The sequence below is a fragment of the Urocitellus parryii genome, chromosome 7 (genome assembly GCF_045843805.1).
Source record: "Urocitellus parryii isolate mUroPar1 chromosome 7, mUroPar1.hap1, whole genome shotgun sequence".
In the NCBI taxonomy this organism is placed as follows: Eukaryota; Metazoa; Chordata; class Mammalia; order Rodentia; family Sciuridae; genus Urocitellus; species Urocitellus parryii.
This window is the reverse complement of record NC_135537.1, coordinates 139,328,844-139,351,120: the sequence shown is the minus strand read 5'-3', so window position 1 is coordinate 139,351,120 and position 22,277 is coordinate 139,328,844. Positions and strand designations below refer to the sequence as shown.

The following is a 22,277-nucleotide window of genomic DNA, read 5'->3' as shown; positions in this document are numbered from 1 at the left end:
GGGCTGCCAGAACACAGTGATCCTCTTGAAGCAAGGCCTTAGGGGACAGTGGTGGTTTTGTGTTCAATCCGGGAGGCATAGTGTGCAGCCCTTTATCCTGGGAGTCATCAGGGCATCTGTGAGTACTTTGGAGGGACACATGAAGATGGAAGCTTGTATGAACCAGTGAGGTGTGGGGAAGGCTGGCAGCTGCGGAGGTTAGACATCCACCTTGGACAAGGGGACAAAAGTAGCCTATCAGATCTCTGTCTCTTGCACTAGCAGCAAAATGATTTCTGTTGTAAAAGAGTACCTTGCAAGCACAGCAAGGCCTTAAGAAGAAGTCCCTACACACCAGGCTGAGGTGAGCAGGGTTGTCTTCTGGTATCTCTATCTAGACGAGTTCCACTTGGACACAAGGCCCCAGAGGTCATTTCCCTTGGAAATGGGAATGTGTAGCTGGACAAGGGGCCTAAATAAAGATGATATGGGACATCATATTTTTCCACTTATGGCCAAGGAGAAATGGAGATATTTTCTTGAGGGATCATCGTCTTCCTGTTTTGTTTTCTTCTTTTTTTTTTCTTTCCTTTCTTTTTGCAGTGTTGGGGATTGAACCCAGGGCCCCTTGCATGCTAGACAAGCACTCTACCACAGAGCTACACTCCCAGCCCCATATCATCGTTATTTCTGGCATTTATCGAACACTTATTGTGTACCAAACAGTACTCTAAATGTTGCACGTTTGCCCAGTTAGTTCTCACACTGACCGTGTGAGGTAGTGCTGTTATCCTCATTTTACTCATGAGGAAACTGAGGCCCTGAGAGGTGATGTAACTGGCTTCAGGTCACTCAGCTGGTATACAGTACAGTCAGGATTTGAGCCCAGGCCGTCGGGCTCCAGAACCACATTCCTGACCACTTGACAACAGCACACTGCCATCCAGCAGAGCACCGACTAACTGTTTGGCTGAAGGAGGACCAAACTCTGTGCTGAGCTGTTGGTCCTGGCGGCTGCCCCTGTTTAGAATTCAGGTGGTCATATGGTTGGAAACGGGCAGAGTGTTGGTTCAGCATGCAGAGCCCTTCCTGGCACAGTCACCACACTAGAATGGAGCCAGTCTCCCTTCCTGCCCTCTTTGTTTGCCTCTTCTGGCAATTGGCAGCTCTGCCTTATATTGTGCCTGTGTGTGTATAGTTGTAGCTCCATATTTTTATTTGCTCTGGTAAAATAGACAAAACAAAATTGATCTTTTTAACCATCTTCCACTTATAAACTCTGTGGGTCCTGAAGGCAGGCACGGTGTTTCACCACCCACATACCTGAACCTTCCCTGCCTCCACGCAGCACTTTGATTAGAGTGTATTAAGTAAATCACAATTTAATAAAGCCCTATTGGATTGCACAGCTTATCCAAGTCAACTGTAAATCAGTTAGAAAACTCACTGTGACTTAAAGGAATGAAGAATAAATGTTTAATGTCTCATCCACCCAGTCTTTTCTTTTTAATACAGTAGCAGAGAGGACCCAGAAGAAGGGCTTATGGCATGTTTAATGCCTGATGTCTGCAGGAAGCAGAGTAGACATGTTATATTCTAAACCTCACAGTCTTGTGACCCTTGGGGGCGTAGGTCTGAACGAGCTATAAAAATCCGGTGTCATCATTGCAAATCCATTAGGAGCTCTTTGAATTCTCATAGGCTGGTAGTGGTTCTGACTGGCTGGGCCCAGCCCACCTGCATCTTTTTCTTGGCCTCACATGGTTTGTTTTGTGACAACTCTGGGCAAAGGAAAGATGGGAAAGTGAGTAGCACACAGAGGTCAAAGGCACCATCAGATTAAAAGAGAAGAACAACTGTATTGAATCCTTTATTCTGCAATTTAAAGAACGTTCTGGCCCAGCATGGTGGCACACACCTGTAATTTCAGCAACTTGGGAGACCAAGGCAGCAGGATCACAAGTTGAAGGCCAGTCTCAGCAGATTAGCAAGACCCTGTCTCAAAAAATAAAAAGGAGGATTGGGGCTGTAGCTCAGTGGTAGAGCACTTGCCTGGCATGTGTGAGGCACTGGGTTCAATCCTTAGCACCACATAAAAATAAAGGCATTCTGTCCATCTACAATTACAAAAAAAATTTTTAAATAAAAATTAAATTAAAAAAGAACTGGGAGTGTATGAAGCTCAGTGGTTGTGAGCCTCTGGGTCCAGTTCCCAGAGATGGAGCCAGCCATCAAGTTCCCAGTACTGCTAAAAACTGGAGAGGAAGGTGGGAGGTGGGGGAAAGAGGGAATTAAAGAAATAAATAAATTCTGGGCCCCTAAGGAACTAGGAGGAGACTTGGTAGTGAAGAAGCCATTTAGAAAACTGAACTTGATTGCTTAGTCAGTCTAACTGACCCAGGACAATGTTCCCTCCCTCCCTCCCTCCTTTCCTTCTATTCTTTCCTTCCTCTATTCATTCACCCATCACTTGTTGAATGCATAACATGCTGAGCACTGTGCTGGGCCAACTGCTCTACCAGGCTGTGAAAATGACAATAATAGGCCAAATCACACACTTGGAATCATGCCTCAAGAGCAAAGGGGTCAAAAATTGGGTCTGAACTCGAGATATGAGGACAAACTCCTATGGGAGCACTTAGTAGATGGTGCTGGGATACCAGTAACAATAATTATAATTGCTGGTAATAATAGCAACTAACATATATGTCATATTGTACCTAGTCTGTGTCAGGCCTTATTCTTAAACATTTAATATAACTCCTCTAATCTTCACAATGGCCCAGTGAGGTGTAGGTTCCGTTACCCCCATTTTACAGATGGAGGAACCAAGAGAGAAGTAAGGTAGCTTGCTTAAAATCAACTACTAAGTGTCTGGAGCCGACTTAGGCCCAAGCAGTCTTAGCTTATGCTAAGTAACACTCAGGGTATATATTCCCTTGACACTGGGGGTGGGGACAAGTGGAATTTTTTTCTCTCAGACTGTATTTACAATAGGATTTGGTCATGTTTGGTTAGGAAAGATGGGGACACTTCTCTGGATCTGTTTTTTATGCTGCTCATAGAAAAGGTGGTCTTGATTGTGGTCAGCACAGGGTGGAAGGGCCAGGAGCAAAGTGCCTGAGAAGGTTCAGCTGACCTGGGCAAGGAGTTTGCTGATTAATCTTCCATCTGTGTTAGCTTTGGCTTCACCCCACAGATTTGCAGCAGCTGCTGAGAACTAAAAGCTTAGCCCCTAGGTCAAGTGCAAGATGCAATCTGTAGCTTGAGAGGCGGGTCCTGTGTTGCCCTGTGAGCTGGGACTTCTCAGAAATCACCAGGTTGTATTTCCCTGTGGTATCTGCGGGTGCTGACTGATCCCTCCAGGGTTTCAGTTTAGCTGGTTTTTCTCATTTGCATTTTTACAGTTTACCAGTTCCCAATTCTGTCCCTTGTGATATTCGCTTGATTGTTTTCTGGGTCACTATAAAAGCATTTCTGGCTAGTGCTCCTAGGATGATAGTTCCAACCACAGCCTTGGATCCAGAGGCGGAGCCAGCCGTCAAGCCCAGGAACAGGAACTTTCAAGTAACTGGATAGCTCATTCTGTCATCCTTTTTGATTTCTGCCAAGTCGAGCTCATATTGTCTCCTCTTTGTTTCTTTCCTATTTCATCTTTGTTGCCTTGCTTCTGAATTTATCGAACTCCTGAGGAATACTTACATTTCTGGGTGTTGGGTTTTGCTGTGGCATATTATGTTGGAGTCACTTGACATTTGGGTAGCTATGGAAGAAGAGGGTTGAAGATGTCATCGAAATGAACTGTGAGTGGATTTTTTCCCCCCAGAACAGTCTCTGAAGAGAGCTCAAATATTGGATGTAAAAGTCACTTGGGCTCTCCCAATAGCAGCAGTGACAGTCAGTGTAGCTTTTTAAGTGCTCAAGTCGCCACTGACCTTTAAAAAAAAAATCTCTTGACACACAGTGGAATGTGAGCTCTTGCCCCCAATCCAATCTCCTGGTTCAAAGACAGCAGGGCAAGGAGGCGCCTGACTCAGCTCCTTCTTCCTCCCACGCTCCTTTGCACCAGACTGGACTGTATTTCACACTTCGTCATCCAAGTAGGAATTCCTTTCAGAATCAGATGCAGTGCCAGGGATCCCTTAAGTAGTGTGAAAAGCAAAATCCACAGAGGTAATTAAAAAAAAGTTTTTTTCCAGCCCGGCTTGGTGGCACGTGCCTATCGGGTCTCAGCTACTCAGGGGGCTGTGGCAGGAATTCCCTAGAGCCCCAGAAGTTCATGATCAGCCTGAGAAACATAGTGAGAACCTGTCTCAAAAGTAAATACAAGAATAAATTAAATCAGAAATCTAGACATGAGAGTGGGCAGGGCATGTAAAGAAAGGAGGAGACTGGCAAACCAATCACATAAACAGGACCTAATCGCTCTATGCTGTAGACAGTTCTTGTGGCAAAATATCATTTGCTGTAGAAGGAAATCCCCATTCTCTGAGTAGTTTCATTTACAGCCTAGTAACTATACAGTTGATTGATTAACTGTAAAATAAAGTTGACAGGGAAACATTTTTTGAAGAGGATGCTGACAAGACAAGGGGGTAATAAGCATAAATCAGATTCCAGTATTAATGATTCGTCCCCTGTGTGGCAGTGCTTTTCGAGTGTCTCTAACACACTTCACCTCCTTCCAGTCTCATATTCATCTTGCAGTGTGGGCATGACTGTGCTCACAGCAAGACCTGACCTGCCCAGAGCCTGTTCCCATGTCCTCTGCTGACATTTAATAAGGTGCAGGGCCAAGATGTCAGCCCAGCCTCTCCGAAGCCAGTTTCTTTTTCTACATTACCGTATTTTCTCCCTGGGAAGCACTTGTAAGAGGATGAAGCACTGATGATTAAATGCTCTAAGAAAATGGCTGGCAGTGTAGCTCAGTGATGGGGCTTTTGCCTACTGTTTGCACTGCATGCAGAAGGCCCTGGGTTCTAGTCCTCAGTGCTGCAAAACACAGTAAAAACAAAATGAAGGAAAAACAAAACCAAAAATCAACCCCCCAAACCAAAAGCAAACTTGAACTTATTTCTTGGGAATGCTTTTTAAAAAAGTGCAGTTAGCCTTCAGCCCTGAGTGGTTTGGGAGTGCTCACCTTGAAGACAAAGGTGGGTTAGATTCCTTAAGCTTTAATCAGTGCTGAAGGAGTCGAAGACTCCAGCAGCAGCAGGATAATGGGCTTTTATCATCTGCTGTTCATAACTCCATTATCCTACATAGTAAGATAAGTTATAAATGCTGATTCTATTGGAGATTTTTTTAAAATTTTGTATCCAGGACAATGTCTTTTTTTTAAGATATTTATTTTTTAGTTGTAGTTGGACACAATTTATTTTTATTTATTTTTTATGTAGTGCTAAGGATTGAACCTAGGGCCCTACATGCGCTAGGCAAGCGCTCTATCGCTGAGCCACAATCCCAGCCCCTGGGACAATGTCTTTTTAAAAAATTAATTAATTTTAATTTTTAAAAATGTGTTTTAGTAAGTTATACATGACAGTTGAATGCACTTTGATGCATTATATATAATGGAGTATAAATAATTTCTCATTCTTCTGGTTATACACAATGTGGACAATCCCACCAGTTATATAGTCATATATGTACATAGGGTAACAATGTCTGATTCATTCTCCTATCCTTCCTACCCCCATACCTACTCCCCTTCCCTCCTTCCTCCCTACCTAAAGTACCTCTAGTCTTCCATAACCCCCCTGCCCATTGTGAATTAGCATCCACATATCAGAGAAAACATTCAGCCTTTGGTTTTTTGGGATTGGTTTATTTCACTTAGCATGATATTCTCCAGCTCCATCAATTCACCTGTAAATGCCATTATTTCACTCTTCTTTAAGGCTGTGTAATATTCCACTGTGTATATATACCACAGTTTCTTTATCCATTCATTTGTTGAAGGGCACCTAGGTTGGTTCCATAGTTTAGCTCTTGTGAGTTGAACTGCTATACATTGATGTGGCTGCGTCACTGTAATATGATGATTTTAAGTCCTTTGGGTATAAACCAAGAAGTGAGATAGCTGGTCAAATGGTGATTCCATTCCAAGTTTTATGAGAAATTCTGTTGGAGGAGATTTTAATGGCAGGAATAAAGATGAATCAATAATGTAGTTCTCCCCATGGAGATAAGGTCAAGGTCTGCACTGAAATAAACCCTTAAGACAAGGGAATCTTTATCTGGGGCCCATAGACCTCCCATGATCAGGCAGGTTCTGCTAACAGGCTTTAAGGGATTCATGAGCTCTGTGAAATTACACACAGACTTTTTTGGTATGTGTATTTTCCCTGGTGAAAAGACCCTTAGCTTTTATCCTCAAGTGACCCAAAAAGGTTATCTTCAGAGGCTTTTTTGGAACATTTGAGGTATCAAGCACATGAAGACACAAAGAATTCATTTCTTATATTCTTTAAAAATTTTTTTTTTTTTTTTTGTATTTGTAGACGGCCAGCATGCCTTTATTTTATTTATTTTTGTGTGCGGTGCTAAGGATCAAACCCAGTGCCTCACACATGCTAGGCAAGTGTTCTGTCACTGAGCCCCAGCCCCAGCCCCAGCACAATAATTCATTTCTTTAAACTCAGACTTTGCTTATTTTCAGGCAGCATGAGGGAACCCTCAGCACAGGCCTGATGACTTTTCAAGCCTAAGAATCAGATCCTGATTCAGGTATCAAGATCAATAAGGTTGGAATGATTATTCCTGAACCTTCCACACTGTTTTAGAACCAAGTAGTCTTGATGCTACAGCCTGAGAAAGATGGTCCATGCCCATCCACAGATAGATACAGCTCACTGATGAATGACACTAGTTCCTAAATAAATCACAATCGTATAAAATTAGACCATGATGGGCTAGTCTATAAAAAGATTGACTTTTCAGTGTCAGGCGAGTTTAGAAGCAATTGTTATTTTTTACTCTAAACCAGTGGCCCTTTACTTGGAAACAAAGATCCAATGATGACCGTGTAAAATACAAGCCAAGACCTGCTGTCTTCCTGAGTCCCCATGAGAAAGAAAGGGGACAGGATCCCTAGGGAAAGTGAGGGCCACAGAAGTTATAAATTCTTAGATCCTCAAGGTGGATTCTGAGAGCAATGATATATCTGTGGTGGTTTGCAGCAAGGCAGAGAAAGATGTTAAAATTCTTTTTTTCTACATGAAGAACCCAGAGTAATTTGAGTTCCTCATTATCTAGCTTCTGTTGGGGTGGGACATCTCTACTGAGCGTCAGAGAGGCTGGGCTGCCCAGGAAGCAAAGACCCACCACCAATTCTTTTTTTGGTGGTTCTTGTTATTATTTTTGTTGGTTAGTTTGTTTTTTGGTGCTGAGGATGGGGCCCACGACCTCCTCATGCATCCTAAGCACATGATCTACCACTGACCTATATCCAGTCCTATTTCTTTAAGGCTCACAGGCTGGAGTTTACTTTAGGGAACAGTCTAGTTAACCCAAAAAGAGTCTCGTTTTAAGGTGCCATTTGCTTGGGGGAACCCCTATGCCCAGAAAAGATATGATCCTAATGGTCCTTAACAGTATACACAGGACCAACACCAAGGAGGATTTCTTCTAAGAAGGCAAGGATACTTTAACCTTAGAAGAGCTGCTAATGAAAAATACTACAACAGGTTAAAATAAGCCAGCTGTGGTGGTACACGCCTGTATGCCTGATGACTCTGGAGGCTGAGGCAGGAGGATTGCAAATTCAAGGCTAGTCTCAGCAATTTAGACATCATCGTTGTCATCATCATGATCATCATCATAATATAGTCACACAATCCTGATTCAAGTTTTGGTCAAAAAGTTATGGAAGAATATTTTCTTAACATGTTAAAGAATATCTATCTCAAACCAATGACTAATATTATATTTGCTGGTGAGATCGTTGAGATATGTGCATTATAGTCAGGTAGGAAGATAAAGATGCTGGCTACTAAACACTGTTCTGGAAGTTCCAGCCATTATAGTTCTTTAAAAAAAGGAAATAAATGGTGTGACCATTGAAAAGAAAAAGTAGAGGTATCTTTACTTAGAAATAGCAAGACTTTCTATTCAGATAAAAAAACTGCTTTGAAGTCAGAGTATAAATTTTTAAAATGGGCTGTTTCTACAACCCCACCTTCCCATTTATGACCCAGATCACACTGCTTTGCCCATTCACGGACTTTGTTCTTTCCATTCTCTTTCTCTTCAATTTTATTCTCTCTCTCTCCTAGATTATCCCAGTCAACACATGTTATCCTACCTTTAAAATATCCTCTCAGCAGGTGTGGCAGTGGATGCCTATAATCCCAGCCTTCAGGAGGCTGAGGCTGAGGCAGGATCAATCGCAAGTTCAAGGCCAGCCTCAAATTGGAAAACTAGGGCTGGGGTTGTAGCTCAGTGGAAGAACACTTTCCTAGCATGTGTGAGGCACTGAATTCAAGTCTGAGCACCACATATAAATACATAAAATAAAGGTCCATTGACAATTTTTAAAAATTTTTTTTAAAAATTGGAAAACTGGGGCTGGGGATGTGGCTCAAGAGGTAGCGCGCTCGCCTGGCATGGTGCGACCCGGGTTCGATCCTCAGCACCACATACCAACAAAGATGTTGTGTCCGCCAAGAACTAAAAAATAAATAAAAAAATTCTCTCTCTCTCTCTCTCTCTCTCTCTCTCTCTCTCTCCTCTCTCACTCTCTCTTAAAAAAAAAAATTGGAAAACTGGGGCTGGGATTGTGGCTCAGTGGTAGAGTGCTCACCTCGCAAGTGAGAGATCCTGGGTTCGATCCTCAACACCACATTAAAAAAAAAATAAAAATAAAGATATTGTGTCCATGTATAACTAAAAGATTTTTAAAAATAAGAATAAAAATTGGAAAACTATTGTCAGTGATAATGTTGGTGAGGGTACTAGGAAGTAGGCTGTCTCATTGGCTACTGGTGGAAATGTAAAATGTCTAAACTTTCCTAAATGGTGAATCATGGTCATTTTTTACTTTTGTTTTTGTGTTTTGCTGGCTTTCCCAGTTTTTTCCAGAAATTATTCCCCCTGACTCTCTCTCTCTCTCTCTCTCACACACACACACACACACACGCACGCACACACACACGAATTACTTTTTAAACCAAAAAAACAAAAACATCAGTCATTTTAACTTTGCTTTTCTCTCTTTTTCCCCCTTTCTTCCTTCTTTTCTTTTTTCCTCCCTACCTTCCTGGCTGGATACGTGCACAGCAAACTTAAGGAAGCTGATCCCAGGGGCAGGATGCTTGCTTGTTGTCCAATCTCTTCAGAATGTTAGCCCAGGATCAGGTTTCTCCGGAATGATGTAGTATCAGTCATTGAAACTGTCTCTGCAGAGGCTGTTTTGTGAACCCACCGGAAATGTGGGGCTGGGAAAAACAGGCAGCCGCAAGCAGGGCCCACCCAGTTTGAGGTGGGGTCCCACAACCTCTCCTGCCAAGATGTGGGTCTTTTACGGACAGGGAAGCCTAATGTTTCTTGGCACGCCTATAATCCCAGAGGCTAAGACAGAAGGATCACAACACTGAGGCCAGCCTGGGCAACTTAACCGAGACCCCATCTCAAAATTAAACTAAAAAGAACTGGTGGGGGGCTGGGGAGCTCAGTGGTAGAGCACTTGCCTAGCATGTGCAAGGCCCTGGGTTCAGTCACCCCCAGTACTCCGTTGGGGAGGGGGGACAATCATGGCCACATGTGCCTTTCCCTCTGCTGCCTGCAGTCTGCCTTCTGATGCCTGTTATCCTGTGTCACATCCGGGTCCTGTTCCTCCAGTGCCCAAGCAGTTAACCTCCTATCTTCCTTCATTTTTTTCCTCTCTGGAGATGTGTTACCAGCCCAACATTTTTATTTAATGGTCTTGCTTTGGGGGCTTGGCAGTTAAGTTTCAGAATACCCAGGCCCACCTAGAACGGTTCTCACCCATGGCAGTGAGCAAACATGGGCCACACATATCTGGCTTCCCGCCTGGGCTGTTATGTTCAGGTTTTCTCAGCTTCATCCCTCCTAGACCCAGGGCTTCTGACAGTTTGCACAGCCAACGTGAACAGTCTGCCAGCAGCCCCAAGGTTGTTTGGAGTGGCAACTAGAGCTGTAGGTTGGGGCTGGTATGGGATATCGCTGCCCTGTGTGTGGTAGGCCAAATGGCACACATCTGTAGCAGCAGGTCTGGTGAGGGGATGAGGGGATGAGGGGCATATTTGAACCACTTGCTCTTGTTGGAAAAGATGTCCCTCTTCCATGGGGCCAAGGGGACACCGCAGAATGGGAAAGCAGGGGATCGATTGGCTGCTGGTGGGTGGAGAAGCTTCGCTTCCTTGCTTAACCACCTGGTGGAGGTCTGATTGTGTCAAACACATGTCATCCATCTTCATGACCATGCGTTTCAGAGAATGTGCCTGTGGGAGAGCCAGGAGAGGAGAAGCCTGGTCCTCCATCATCCTCTGTCACAGCTTGAGCCTGGGAGGGGTCTGGGTTCTCCTGCTGTGTATCTACCACGCGGGAGCATGGGGATTGTAGTCAGTGTCCCTTTATGCCCAGCATCCTGCTTTAGCCCAGTTATTTCTTTATTTACACTTTAGTGATTTTCTCACTCATCTCCCGAGGGTCTCAAAAGAACTCTGCAATTAATCTGGCTTGGATTTAACCCCGACCTTTTATTTTTCTTTTTACAGCTTAAACTTTGGAACAAATACCGAATTTCCAACATTCCATCGCTAATATTCCTAGATGCCACCACTGGGAAGGTTGTGTGCAGAAATGGGCTCCTGGTGATCCGCGATGACCCAGAAGGTGAAGCTTCAGCCTGTCTATCCGCACTTATGACTCGACTCCCACTCCTTCCCCTGCCCTAGCCCCCTCCTCCTTGGTATAGAGAATGCTAGTAAATATGTGTAAGTGGCTAGAGAACATTGTCTTGATGAAATTATGGTATTTTGTAGGTCATAGTTAAGGTTTTTAAAGGGATAAGAATGTCCCTCTAGGGGACTTTAATTCATGGGCTGAAGGAGTTGGAATCTGGAAAAGAAAGTTCAGCTTTGAAGTCTAAGGAGGCTGTTGAAAAGCAGCAAAAACCAAGATACTGACCTCTTGTGCTATTTCTTTTCTTTTCTTCCCTTCCTTTCTCTTTTTTGCCACCCTGGGGATGGCTACCTTCCTGGTCATTTCTATTTTTTATTTTGAGACAGGGTCTCGCTAAGTTGCCCATGCCACCTTCTAACTTTTCACCCTCCTGTCTCAGCCTCCCAAGTAACTAGGATAACAGGCCTACACCACCACACCCGGCTTTCCAGTGCTTCTCTCAGCAGCAGCTGTTACCTTCACAATCAGAGGCAGACTAAAGGGGCCTTTCTCTCTCCCAATTTTTTTTTTTTTTGGTAGATGGACACAATACCTTTATTTTATTTATTTACTTTTATGTGTGGTGCTGAGGATTGAACCCAGTGCCTTGCACGTGCTAGCTCTACCGCTGAGCCACAACCTCAGCCCCTCTCTCTCACACAATTTAAAGATAGATTGAGTATCCCTCATCTGAAATGCTTGGGAGCAGAAATGTTTCAGATTTCAGAATTTTTTATATTTTGAAATATTTGCACAGACTTTACCAGTTGAATATTCTTAGTCCAACACTCTGAAATACTCTGGAATCTTAAAACTTTTTGAGCACTAAAATGACTCTCCGGACAAGGTGGCGCATGCCTATAATCCCAGCAGCTCTGGAGGCTGAGGCAGGAGGGTCGAGAGTTCAAAGCCAGCCTCAGCAACATAGCAAGGCCCTAAGCAACTCGGTGGGACCATCTTTGAATAAAACACCAAAAAGGGCTGGGGATGTGGCTCAATGGTTAAGCACCCCTGGATTCAATCCCTAGTACCAAAAAAAAAAAAAAAAAGGACTCAGTTTAAAATTTCAGGTTAGGGATGCTCAACCTTTCTCACCATGGTTTCATTGCTATCTGTGTTGCAGTGAAGATTTAAACACACTTGCACGTACACATATACATGCACACATACACCCCAAAGATTGGAATCAAGAGGTTTTTTTGTTTTGTTTTTGGTTTTATTTTGGTTAGAAGGGTTGAACCCAGGAGCACTTAGACACTGAGCCACATCCTTGGAGGGGGGGGGGTGCTAAATTGTTGAGGCTGGCCTTGAATTTGCAATCCTCCTCCCTCAGCCTCCAGAGTCACTGGGAATATAGGCATGCACCACCAAGCCTGGCTCCCCAGAGATTTTCATTTTATTTCAGGGTGGGCTTGGCCACCTGCATTTTTTAAAACTGGTCTATACTTCTCCCTCTAGTCCTGGATCCCTCAGGCAATTTTGAGGCAGTGGGCCACAGACCACCCTGTAAGAACATATTTTTCTATAGAATTGAGAGCATATTATTTACTCTTCCACCGGGACCTTAAGTGTTATCAGAATGTTGACCATCTGGGTTGGGTGGGTTATAATCTTTCCTTTTATTAGACTTAAATTCTCACTTGGTTCCTTTAGCTCCAACCCAGACCAATATAATCAGATTCTCTGGGGATGGGGCCCCGGAGCATTATATTTTTAAATTCCCCAGTAGATTTTAACATGTGGTCAGCATTGAGAATGCCTGAGATGCTAGGATTTAGATTGCATCAATTTGTGGTTAACGCCTAAGGCAGGGATTCGCAGCCCTGCCCCACCATCAGAATTACCTGGGGAGTCTGCTCAGTTTTGTCCTGAGCCTTGCTTCTGTATCCAGAGGTGGCCCCATGCAGGCTTGGGAGCTGTTGCCCCACAGGTAGTGGATGAGTTCTTTTGTTTCCTGTGAGTTGCATATCCCATGGCTGTGTTAACAGATAGCATTTGATGGTGAAGTTGTCCTGCCTGCAGCTCAATGGATCCTGGGCCCCTCACCATAAGGAGGAGTCTTAACATTGCCATCTGTTGCTTTTTCAGGTCTGGAATTCCCGTGGGGACCTAAGCCCTTCAGGGAAGTCATCGCAGGGCCCTTACTTAGAAATAATGGGCAGTCCCTGGAGAGCAGCAGCCTGGAGGGGTCTCACGTGGGAGTCTATTTCTCCGCACACTGGGTGAGTGGTTGGTCCCCCCCTAAGTCCAGACAAATAGGAGCGCTGATGTCACCACTGAGCTTAGCTGTGGTTGGCATCTGGGGGTGTCTGCTCTGGCAGGAAATCTCTGGCCTTCTTGTCTTCTCCTGCTCCTGATGCAGTGTTGGCATGCAATTAGTGCTTAAAGTTGTAAATGATAATAGCAGCAAGAAACTAACTTTAAAAAAAATTTTTTTTTCAGTGCTGGCTATAGAACCCATGGCCTTGTGCGAGCTAGGTAAACACTTTACCACTGAGCTAAATCCCTAGCCCCCATAATGACTTCTTTTGATTGATCTGAAAGAATATTCTCCTTAACCCATTCACATGAGCCTTTAAGGGTTTCCAAGGGGACTGTTCTAACCACTGCCTGCTGGCTCACTACGGAGCAGGGGGCCCTTGTGTGCTGAATGTTGGTTCATGAAGAGGAGCAAGCTCAGTTCCACTTCTTTTGTGTCCCAATCCCACTTGGGTCCTCCTCTGATGGCACAGCAAGGTCCTGCTCTTTTCTTTCAGTGCCCACCCTGCCGAAGCCTCACACGGGTGCTGGTGGAATCCTACCGGAAGATTAAGGAGGCCGGCCAGAAATTTGAGATCATCTTCGTTAGCGCAGACAGGTGAGGCATGCCTGTGCAGGGTGGTGCTGCTTCCCTTTCCTGAGGTGGTTAGTATCCATTTCTTTCACCTTACACTTCTTACTTCCTTGCTGTAGGAGTGGAGGCAGCACTTGGGGAAGGCATATCTGGCACTTTTGGCAGAGGGCCAGATAGATACATTTCACATTTGCTCCTATAATTGTCTGAAGGGAACCGAGAAAAACCTCTTCTTGCTGTGAACACTGGGGCACATCCCAATCCAGACCTGGGCCATTTGGGATTTGGATTTGTTTTCCAATTTGTTCAAACAGCTTTCTAGATTGTGAGGAAAAGATACAGAGTGGGGAGGATGGAAGAGAGCCAGCGCCTGATGGGATGTGACGGCTGTCTTGGTGCACATGCAGTCATTTTCTTAGCCCCGGTTATGCACTCTGTCTGGGGGCTGTTTGAATCACAAAAGCAAGAAAGACAGAGCAAGTTCAGGTCCTTTTAGCCTCAATTTCCTCTGCTTCTCTTTCCCATGTCTCGCATCACCAAGCTTCCTTCAACTCAGAATTCCAGCCCTGTTCAGCCTGGGTTCCCAGGCACTTCTGTCTCTCAGGATGGCACGCGGAAGGCCTTTTGCACATTGTTATGTAACTTGGCACCGCACTATCCCATGCTTGTCCTAATGGCCCACGGTTCCTCTCCACAGCTCCCTGTCTCAATGCGTAGAGTGGGGGCAAGCCTAAAGGCATGTCAGGCGGAGCAGTCCCTTTTTATTTATTTATTTTTTTTTAAAGAGAGAGTGAGAGAGGAGAGAGAGAGAGAGAGAGAATTTTTAATATTTATTTTTTTAGTTCTCGGCGGACACAACATCTTTGTTGGTATGTGGTGCTGAGGATCGAACCCGGGCCGCACGCATGCCAGGCATGGCGCGCTACCGCTTGAGCCACATCCCCAGCCCGAGCCTTTTTAAAAAACTTTAAGCAACAATACTTTTATTGAAGTATAGTTTCTACACAATAAAATGAATACCTTTAAGGTACACAATTCAGTGAGTTTTGCCAAATATATTTACCTATATAATCGCATCGTCAAAGTTAAGATACAGAATGTCTCCATCACTCAAAAGATTCCTTTGTGGCTCTTATCAATCAGTCCTCATCCCCAAATTCCAGCTCCAGGAAACCTCGGATGTACCCACTATCACTTGAGTAGTTTTGTCTTCCCTAGAATTTCTTAAACGTGGACTCACAGGTGTATGCTTTGTTTTAAATTGTGGTCTTGTACACATCACGGTTCCCTATGCAGAGTAGAAATATCACAGGGAATACAATAGCTGTGTATGTCTGAGCTCCCTGGAATAGTAAGACCTGTCTGGGTTGAAAATGAACATCTAGGCATGAGCATAATTGGTAGGATACGAGCAAGGGGGATGTTGCAGTGGCCAGGATGGCGCTTCAGTTTGTGCTGTGTGGAGGCATTTGCTTCTTGGTGAACACAGAATGGGTAAAACCAGACATTCCCATTGCCTGGTGTCCAAGCAGCATGATGTCATGAACCCCAGCCCTATAGGGGCTTCAGGCACAACTCTGTAATGGGTGGGGAGGACTGAATGGAGGTGTATTCTGGATAATAGGACCTTGTTCTCCATGGGTGTCTCTCTGCAGGTCAGAAGAATCATTCAAACAGTACTTCAGTGAGATGCCCTGGCTTGCTGTCCCCTACACTGATGAGGCCCGGAGGTCGCGCCTGAACCGGCTATATGGAATCCAAGGTAGGCATCCCAGGCCCCTACTCCATGTGGCTCCTTAGATGGCAACCAAGGCCCATTGGCCCTCTAAGTTCACCACATCCCTTTCCTTTTTTTTTTTTAAGATTTTTTTTAACAATGCCTTTATTCCATTTATTTATTTTTATATGGTTCTGAGGATCAAACCCAGGGACTCACATATGCTAGGCAAGTGTTCTACCACTGAGCTACAGCCCCAGCGCACATCCTTTTCCCTTTAGCAGAAAACAAACCTTTATTTCCAGGAATGTTCATATTCTTCGCCATCTTAAAAATTACTTGGTGTGGATTTAAGTACTTGTCCTGGTGAGACAGTTACTTCTCACTTTCTGACATAGTGGCTTCAAACATAGGTGGGCCGCGGAACACATGCTCCCAAATGACAAGGCCAAAACAATGAGGTTTTACTGTCAAACAGACTAGTGTGTGACAGAGAGTGACCTTTAGTTCCAACACTCAGAGTTCTTGAGCTTCAGTTTCCTCTTCTGAAAAGTGGGAATGATAAATTGTTTAGAGCATGAATATGTAATATACATAAAGCGCTTCTCACAATTCCTGAAGCATCATGGTGGGGCTGAGTGGTGGGTAATAACCTTTTGGGTAAGGAAATTGCTTGAGAGTGTCTAGAACCAGGACTTCAGGTACTAATCATAGTGATTTTCAGAAATAATGATTATTTGCCAGGTATGGTGGCACGTGCTGGTAATCCAGTAACTTGGGAGGCTGAGACAGGAGCCAGCCTCTGCAATTTAGCAAGACCCTTTCTCACAATAAAAACTGAAAGGACTGTGGCTCAGTGGTTAAGCACCTCTGAATTTAATTCATGGTGTCCACCCCCGCCCCCCAAAAAAAGACTGTGAGAGAAACAAACTGTATTTCTATTCTTTATTATACTAACAACTCCTTCTCATTCTTCAGCAGAACGAATATACTTCGTTCAGTACTTTACTTTTTCTTAGTGAAGTACTTACTTGGCAAGTGTAAGAATTAAACTAGGAGTTGGTTGTGTTGCTCAGTGGCAGAAAGCTTGTCTAGCATGTTTCAGGCCCTAGGTTCCATTCCCATCACCCATCCCAAAATTACATGGGGGTTGTGCTTTGTTCTTTATGCCTGCAGGATTCAGTTCTTCACCCTCAAAGTGACTCTGCAATTTTCCTAAAATGGAGATGTGACTGTCTTTTTTTAACTGCACAGCCAGCACATTCCACGTGGCTGAGCCTCAGCCTCTATTCTGGCTTGTGACTTGAAGTGCTCCTTCCCTGGCTACAGTGAGACTCACCAGTAGGTTGGGTATGACCCAAATCTTTCCTAAGTGTTACCAAGACTTTGTTGTCTCCTAGAGCCTTATCCAAGAGCACCTGTGCCCTGCCTCTTCTGCTAACCATGGATTTTCCATCTTGGCCTTTCAGTAATAATGGGACAACCCTGGGATTTTTCAAATCCCCATTGCCTGTACATACCAGCAGGTATCTCCCATGTGTGGCCTCCTCTGACTCCCTAACAGAGGCTCCTCAACCACAATCTGGCCTCTGTTCTTCCCCTTCCAGCTATGTGTGTGGGTGTGTGTACTAGTAGGCAAAAAATATGATTCTGTGATGTGGTTGAGCCTTGGAATATACTCTCCCAGAGGCATCTCAAAGATAGGCCAAGATTGTCAATTTTCCTTCTCCTGCCAGGTGTGGGCACTCTGGATCTTCTCCTAGGATATTGTTTTCTGTCTTATTTCTTCCCACATTTATTACCACCACCTTATTGTAGGCCACCAACATCCCAGCCCCACTACAATGACTTTGATCAGGTTACTTAACCTCTCTTTGTTCAGTAAAATGGGAATATTTCAGTGTGGGGCAAAAGGTAAGCACATTACAAATATTTGTTGGCTAACGCAGAGAGGAATAGAAGGAAAATTTTTATTTTATCACCTAAAGAAGATAAACTTTAGAATATAATAATGTTGAAACAAAGGCAACCAACAATATTAGTAACATGTATGGCAAAGAATCCATATTCTTTCATAAAGGAAGCGCTTTCTCCAGATACCAGTTTTAAAAGACAGACAATTTAGTAGAAAATATAAGATATGAAGCAGACAACTTACCCTATATACATTGTCAGTATGGATGTGAAAAATATTCAGCATAATTTCATGATTTACAGATGAGAACACTAAATTTGCATCTATCACATTTGCAAAGAACCACCCCCTAAAAATGATAATCTAATCCCAGTGTAGGGAAAGATAGCAGATGGCTAGTAGGGATATAAATCAAGAGATTTATAGGGATATAAATTTGGAGAGCAATTTGGCAATATATATCAACAGCCTTGAAAATGACTTGTACCCTTAAGTTACTTTTTTAAAGCAGTTTGATAGCCTTGATTTATAAATCCCACTTATAGGAATTTATTCTCAAGAAATTATCCTAGAGCACCCAGTAAAAGCTAAGCTTAAGCAGGTGGTAGTTTTGGTTTTATTCTGTTTCATTTGGGTTTTTGGTACTGGGGATTGGCATTTGAACCCAGGGTCTTGGGCATGCTAAAAACACTCTCTACCTCTAAACTACACTCCAGCCCCAGGTTTTGGGATTTATTTATTTACTTAGTTACTTACTTACTTATTTTAAGATCTTTTGTATACTTCAAATTTCATTATGGGCCACAATTCTTTTTTGCGCTAGACCCTAGAAACTCAGCTGAACTCTCCCTCTGATTCTCAGTGGTCAGCGTGCACATATTGTGGACATAGGAGCCATGGTTGTTAGGGGTGGCTCAGATAGGCAGGAAGCAGGTGGCCACAGTGGAGGAGGAAGAGAATACAGGGATGAATTTCAGAGGCTCATTCATTTGGTGCAGTCTTAGGCCCTGGCAGCGTAAGGATGAGAAGTACATACGTGGTCCAAGACTACAAGGAACCCTTAGGTAAGGATCACAAAGCTGATCTGGAAAGACCTGGTCCTTAGGCAAGCAGCAGCCAGACAGCTACACTGAAAGAATGTCAGATTCCTCTGGAACCCAGCTCCAGCCATGAGTGTTCTTTGCAGCCCAGCCTCATATTGGACCCTTCCTTTTTCTGGTCTGCCGACTCTATGATGTCCATCCCCTGCCATCTGTGATAATCTCTCTTCAGCTTGGAAATATCTACTTTTCCAACTCCCCACCTCCTAATTCCTCATTCTCTGGCTTCTAACTTCTCCCTGGCACAGTGTTGCCTGCCCCTTGTTTCCTCACGGCAGCATTTAATAGAATAAGGTTCAGAGGAAACCCTGGCTTTAGAGCTACTAATCCAGGAAGACTTCCCGGACAGGGTAGTTATAGAGCAGGGCCTTATAGAATAGGTGGGGTTAGATGAAGGGTTTGGGACATTAGAGACAAAAGTCAAAATAAACCTTTGGACAAATATTTGTAATGTGCTTACTTTTTGCCCCACACTGATACCTCAGGAAAGCCTGAGGTTTGCTGTTGGGGCAGAGCAGAGATAAGGCTGATGAGGCCGTATCACAGAAATATCACAGAAAGCCTGAGGCATCCTTGGACTTGACCATTTTGACATTTATAGACTGGAAGAGAAATCTCATAGTCAGGTCATCCACTGATAATTCTGATGGACACACTGGAGCTCAGGGCTCTGCTGCCAGGTTGTCTAGCCTCACACAGTCCTGCCCTATGGAGAGGGGAGGAGGCCATACTCCCTGCTTCTGCTCCTCGCAGCCTCACATTGTCACCTACATAAGGGCATGTGAGATGGGACAGGTGGGAGTCTGTCATCCATGAGGCTTACGCAGCTGGTTTCCCAGTGAAGCACAGGTTGTCATTAAGTTCTTGTGCAGTGTTTCACATTGATCTTACCATTCAGAAGCCTTCTTCTCACAAGTACAAGTTCAGGCAAGCTTTCATCCCACTAGTCACCAAAGCAGCCTGAAGTGGGCCGCAGGGCTGCTGAGAACGTGCCTCTACAGCCCTGCACAGGCTGGACCGGGGTCCAGGGATGCAGAGCAGCCAGCTGGAAACTTACCTGTGACCACCAACAGAGGTCCCATAGCCATCACATCCTTCCCCTCGATCTTTTCCCTTCTTTCTCTTCTAGCCCCTTTCCTCAGCAGACCTGTATTAGTGGCAGTATGGGTAGCTCTCCTGAATTCCCCGAGTGTCCCCCTGTGCCATGAAACTTTCCTGTAACTTCATCAGGTTCCATGTCTCTGAACAGCCCTACCCCCTCTCCTCATTCGCAGTCTCATCCTTACTCTCCAAGCCTCCACCTTTGTTCTAGTTTCTTGCTCTTCGTCTCTTCCATTTTTTCTCCCCACCCCGCTTGTATAGTGCTAGAGATTGAACCCAGGGCCTCACACATGTAGGTAGGTCCTCTACTACTGAGCCACACTCCAGCCCCTCCTCCAGCTCCTTTTCACCTCATGATATACTCGGATCTATCTTAGCCATAAAACAAAACAAAACAACAACAATCATCACCCACTAAGCGACTAGCTCAGTCTGCTAGGGCTGCTAGGACAAAAGACCACACACTGGGCAGCTTAAATAAGACTTTATTTCTCACAGTCTTGAGGCTGGAGAACCAAGATAAGATGATGGTAGATTTGTGTCCTGGTGAGAGTTTTCTTCCTGCCTTGCAGATAGCCAGCTTCTCCCTGTGTCCTTATGGCAGAAGAGAGCTTTGATGTCTCTTCTCCTCACAAGGGACCAGCCCTATCAGTCAGGACTCCACTTCCCTTCCGCCCCCTTGATTTTGGGTTTTGCTGTGTTGCTCAGGCTGGTTTTGCACTCCTGGGCTCAAGTAACCTTACCGGCTCAGCCTCCTAAGTAGCTGGCTGGGATGAAGGCACTTGTCACTCCACCTGGCTTTTGAATTTTTAATTATATGTATATATTTAGGAAATTATAGTAGCTTCTTGTTAGGGATCTGTTGAACCCATTTACAAACTTCGAGTTTACTCCTTTACACATTTCTAACTGATTTATATACTTAAATCTCTTAAAAATATTTAATTGAAGGACAAACAAAATGTTCTTTGGTGTTTGAGTCCATCTAGTCACTCCAGTAAATTAGTCATAAATATGATGATTCTTAGGTTATCTTAAATGTAGAATTACTGTCACAGGGTCCAACTTAAAAATCTCAAGTCTGCAGAGTTCACTCCTACAATTCCATTGGCTCACGAGGCTGAGGTAGGAGGATCACAAGTTCAAAGTCAGTCTCAGCAACTTAGCAAGGTCCTAAGCAACTCAGTGAGATTCTGTCTCAAAATAAAAAACAAAGTAAAAAATATAAAGGACTGGAGAGGTGATTTAGTGTTTAAGCACCCTAGGTTCAACTTCCAAACAAAACAAAACACAAGTTTGCATCAAGTTCTCGATAATGTATTTTAATATTTGGAATCCTAGGATGAACCTGTTACTATAACAGACCACATTCTCTTAATTAAATCTAAATCTTTTTTTTTTTTTAAAGAGAGAGTGAGAGAGGAGAGAGACAGATAGAGAGAGAGAATTTTTAATATTTATTTTTTAGTTCTCGGCGGACACAACATCTTTGTTGGTATGTGGTGCTGCTGAGGATCGAACCCGGGCCGCACGCATGCCAGGCGAGCACGCTACCGCTTGAGCCACATCCCCAGCCCCTAAATCTTGAATTATATACTAAATGTGCTTGGATTTTTTGATATATAAAAACATAAATGAGTTTGATATTTTCTAAACTTAATTCTAGATCTTCCTAGGTTTGAAAGATGCCCACTTAAGATTATTCCAACTCTTTGAAAGAATCTTCTCAGTGCATCAAGTTTGCAAGTAACCAGCTTTCCTGCCCAACCCACAGCCTGTTTATAGTGCCATGTCCTTGCTCTCAATTAGGTTGCTCCTCTCACCTTCAGAGCCCTGGTTTAACTGGTGTCACTGCTCTCTCTGGTCTTAGAAGCTGGCAGCTCCCCCTACAGGATGCACCATCCCTCCACTGGATGTTGCTTGGCCTCTGTGGATGCCTACAGGTCTGCAGTCTAGCTCTGAATACCTTCGGCCTTGAAGGAGCTGTTTTCTTTCATACTCTATTCTAGGATCACAAAATTGTCAGGTTTTTTTTATTGAATCTGAATATTTCTGAGCTTTTGTGTAACTCTGTGCTTATAACTTCATGTTTAGATGTAAATGCACACGTGCGTGTACACATGTACAAACACACTCGTAGCAGGCTTCTGGCTCTGTGAGTGTCCAGTCTTCAGCAGATCACACAGGGCTGTCCCTGGGTGAGCGCCTGCTTCCTGTGTGACTCTTCCTGTGTGCGTGGGGCTCTCATTCCACTTCTTTCTCTCTTCACTTACCATTATGCTTTCTGTTTTTGTTTTGGTACTGGGGATTGAACCCAGGAGACTTTACAACTGGCTACACCCCCAGCCCATTTTATATTTCATTTTAAGACAGGGTCTTGCTACCTTGCTGGTTGAGTTTGCCCCTGGTTGGATGGCACAAATGCCTTGCCGCTGCCAGCTGACTGGTTGCTGTGACTGTCTTGGGTGTTGTGGACCTAGCCCAGGCTGTGTGAACTGGTGGTCTTCACAGGGCTACCTGAGCTCACCGAGGACCTGGCATTTAGTTTCTATTCATTTCCTTTGTATTATGGGCATAGCTGGCTTCCCCTGGGTCTAGGGCCTCTCAACTCCCAGGGTTTTATGCAGACTGGGGAGTTTGTGGCCTTATAAGCTGTTTAAAAATGCCTTTCTAAGGAAACCATTTAGACACACTTGGCAAAGGGCAAATCCCATTAGCAATTGTCTA

General features: G+C 44.2%; 1 protein-coding gene across 1 annotated transcript in view; it reads left to right on the top strand.

The window, feature by feature from the left end:
* The window catches only part of Nxn (nucleoredoxin), a 149,673-nt gene that overhangs the window by 109,511 nt on the left and 17,885 nt on the right, over positions 1–22,277 (top strand). Inside the window, exons 2-5 of the mRNA XM_026388790.2 lie at positions 10,719–10,836; positions 12,973–13,106; positions 13,641–13,741; positions 15,373–15,479. Coding sequence (XP_026244575.1) covers positions 10,719–10,836; positions 12,973–13,106; positions 13,641–13,741; positions 15,373–15,479 — 460 coding nt within the window. The remainder of the gene's footprint in view (positions 1–10,718; positions 10,837–12,972; positions 13,107–13,640; positions 13,742–15,372; positions 15,480–22,277) is intronic.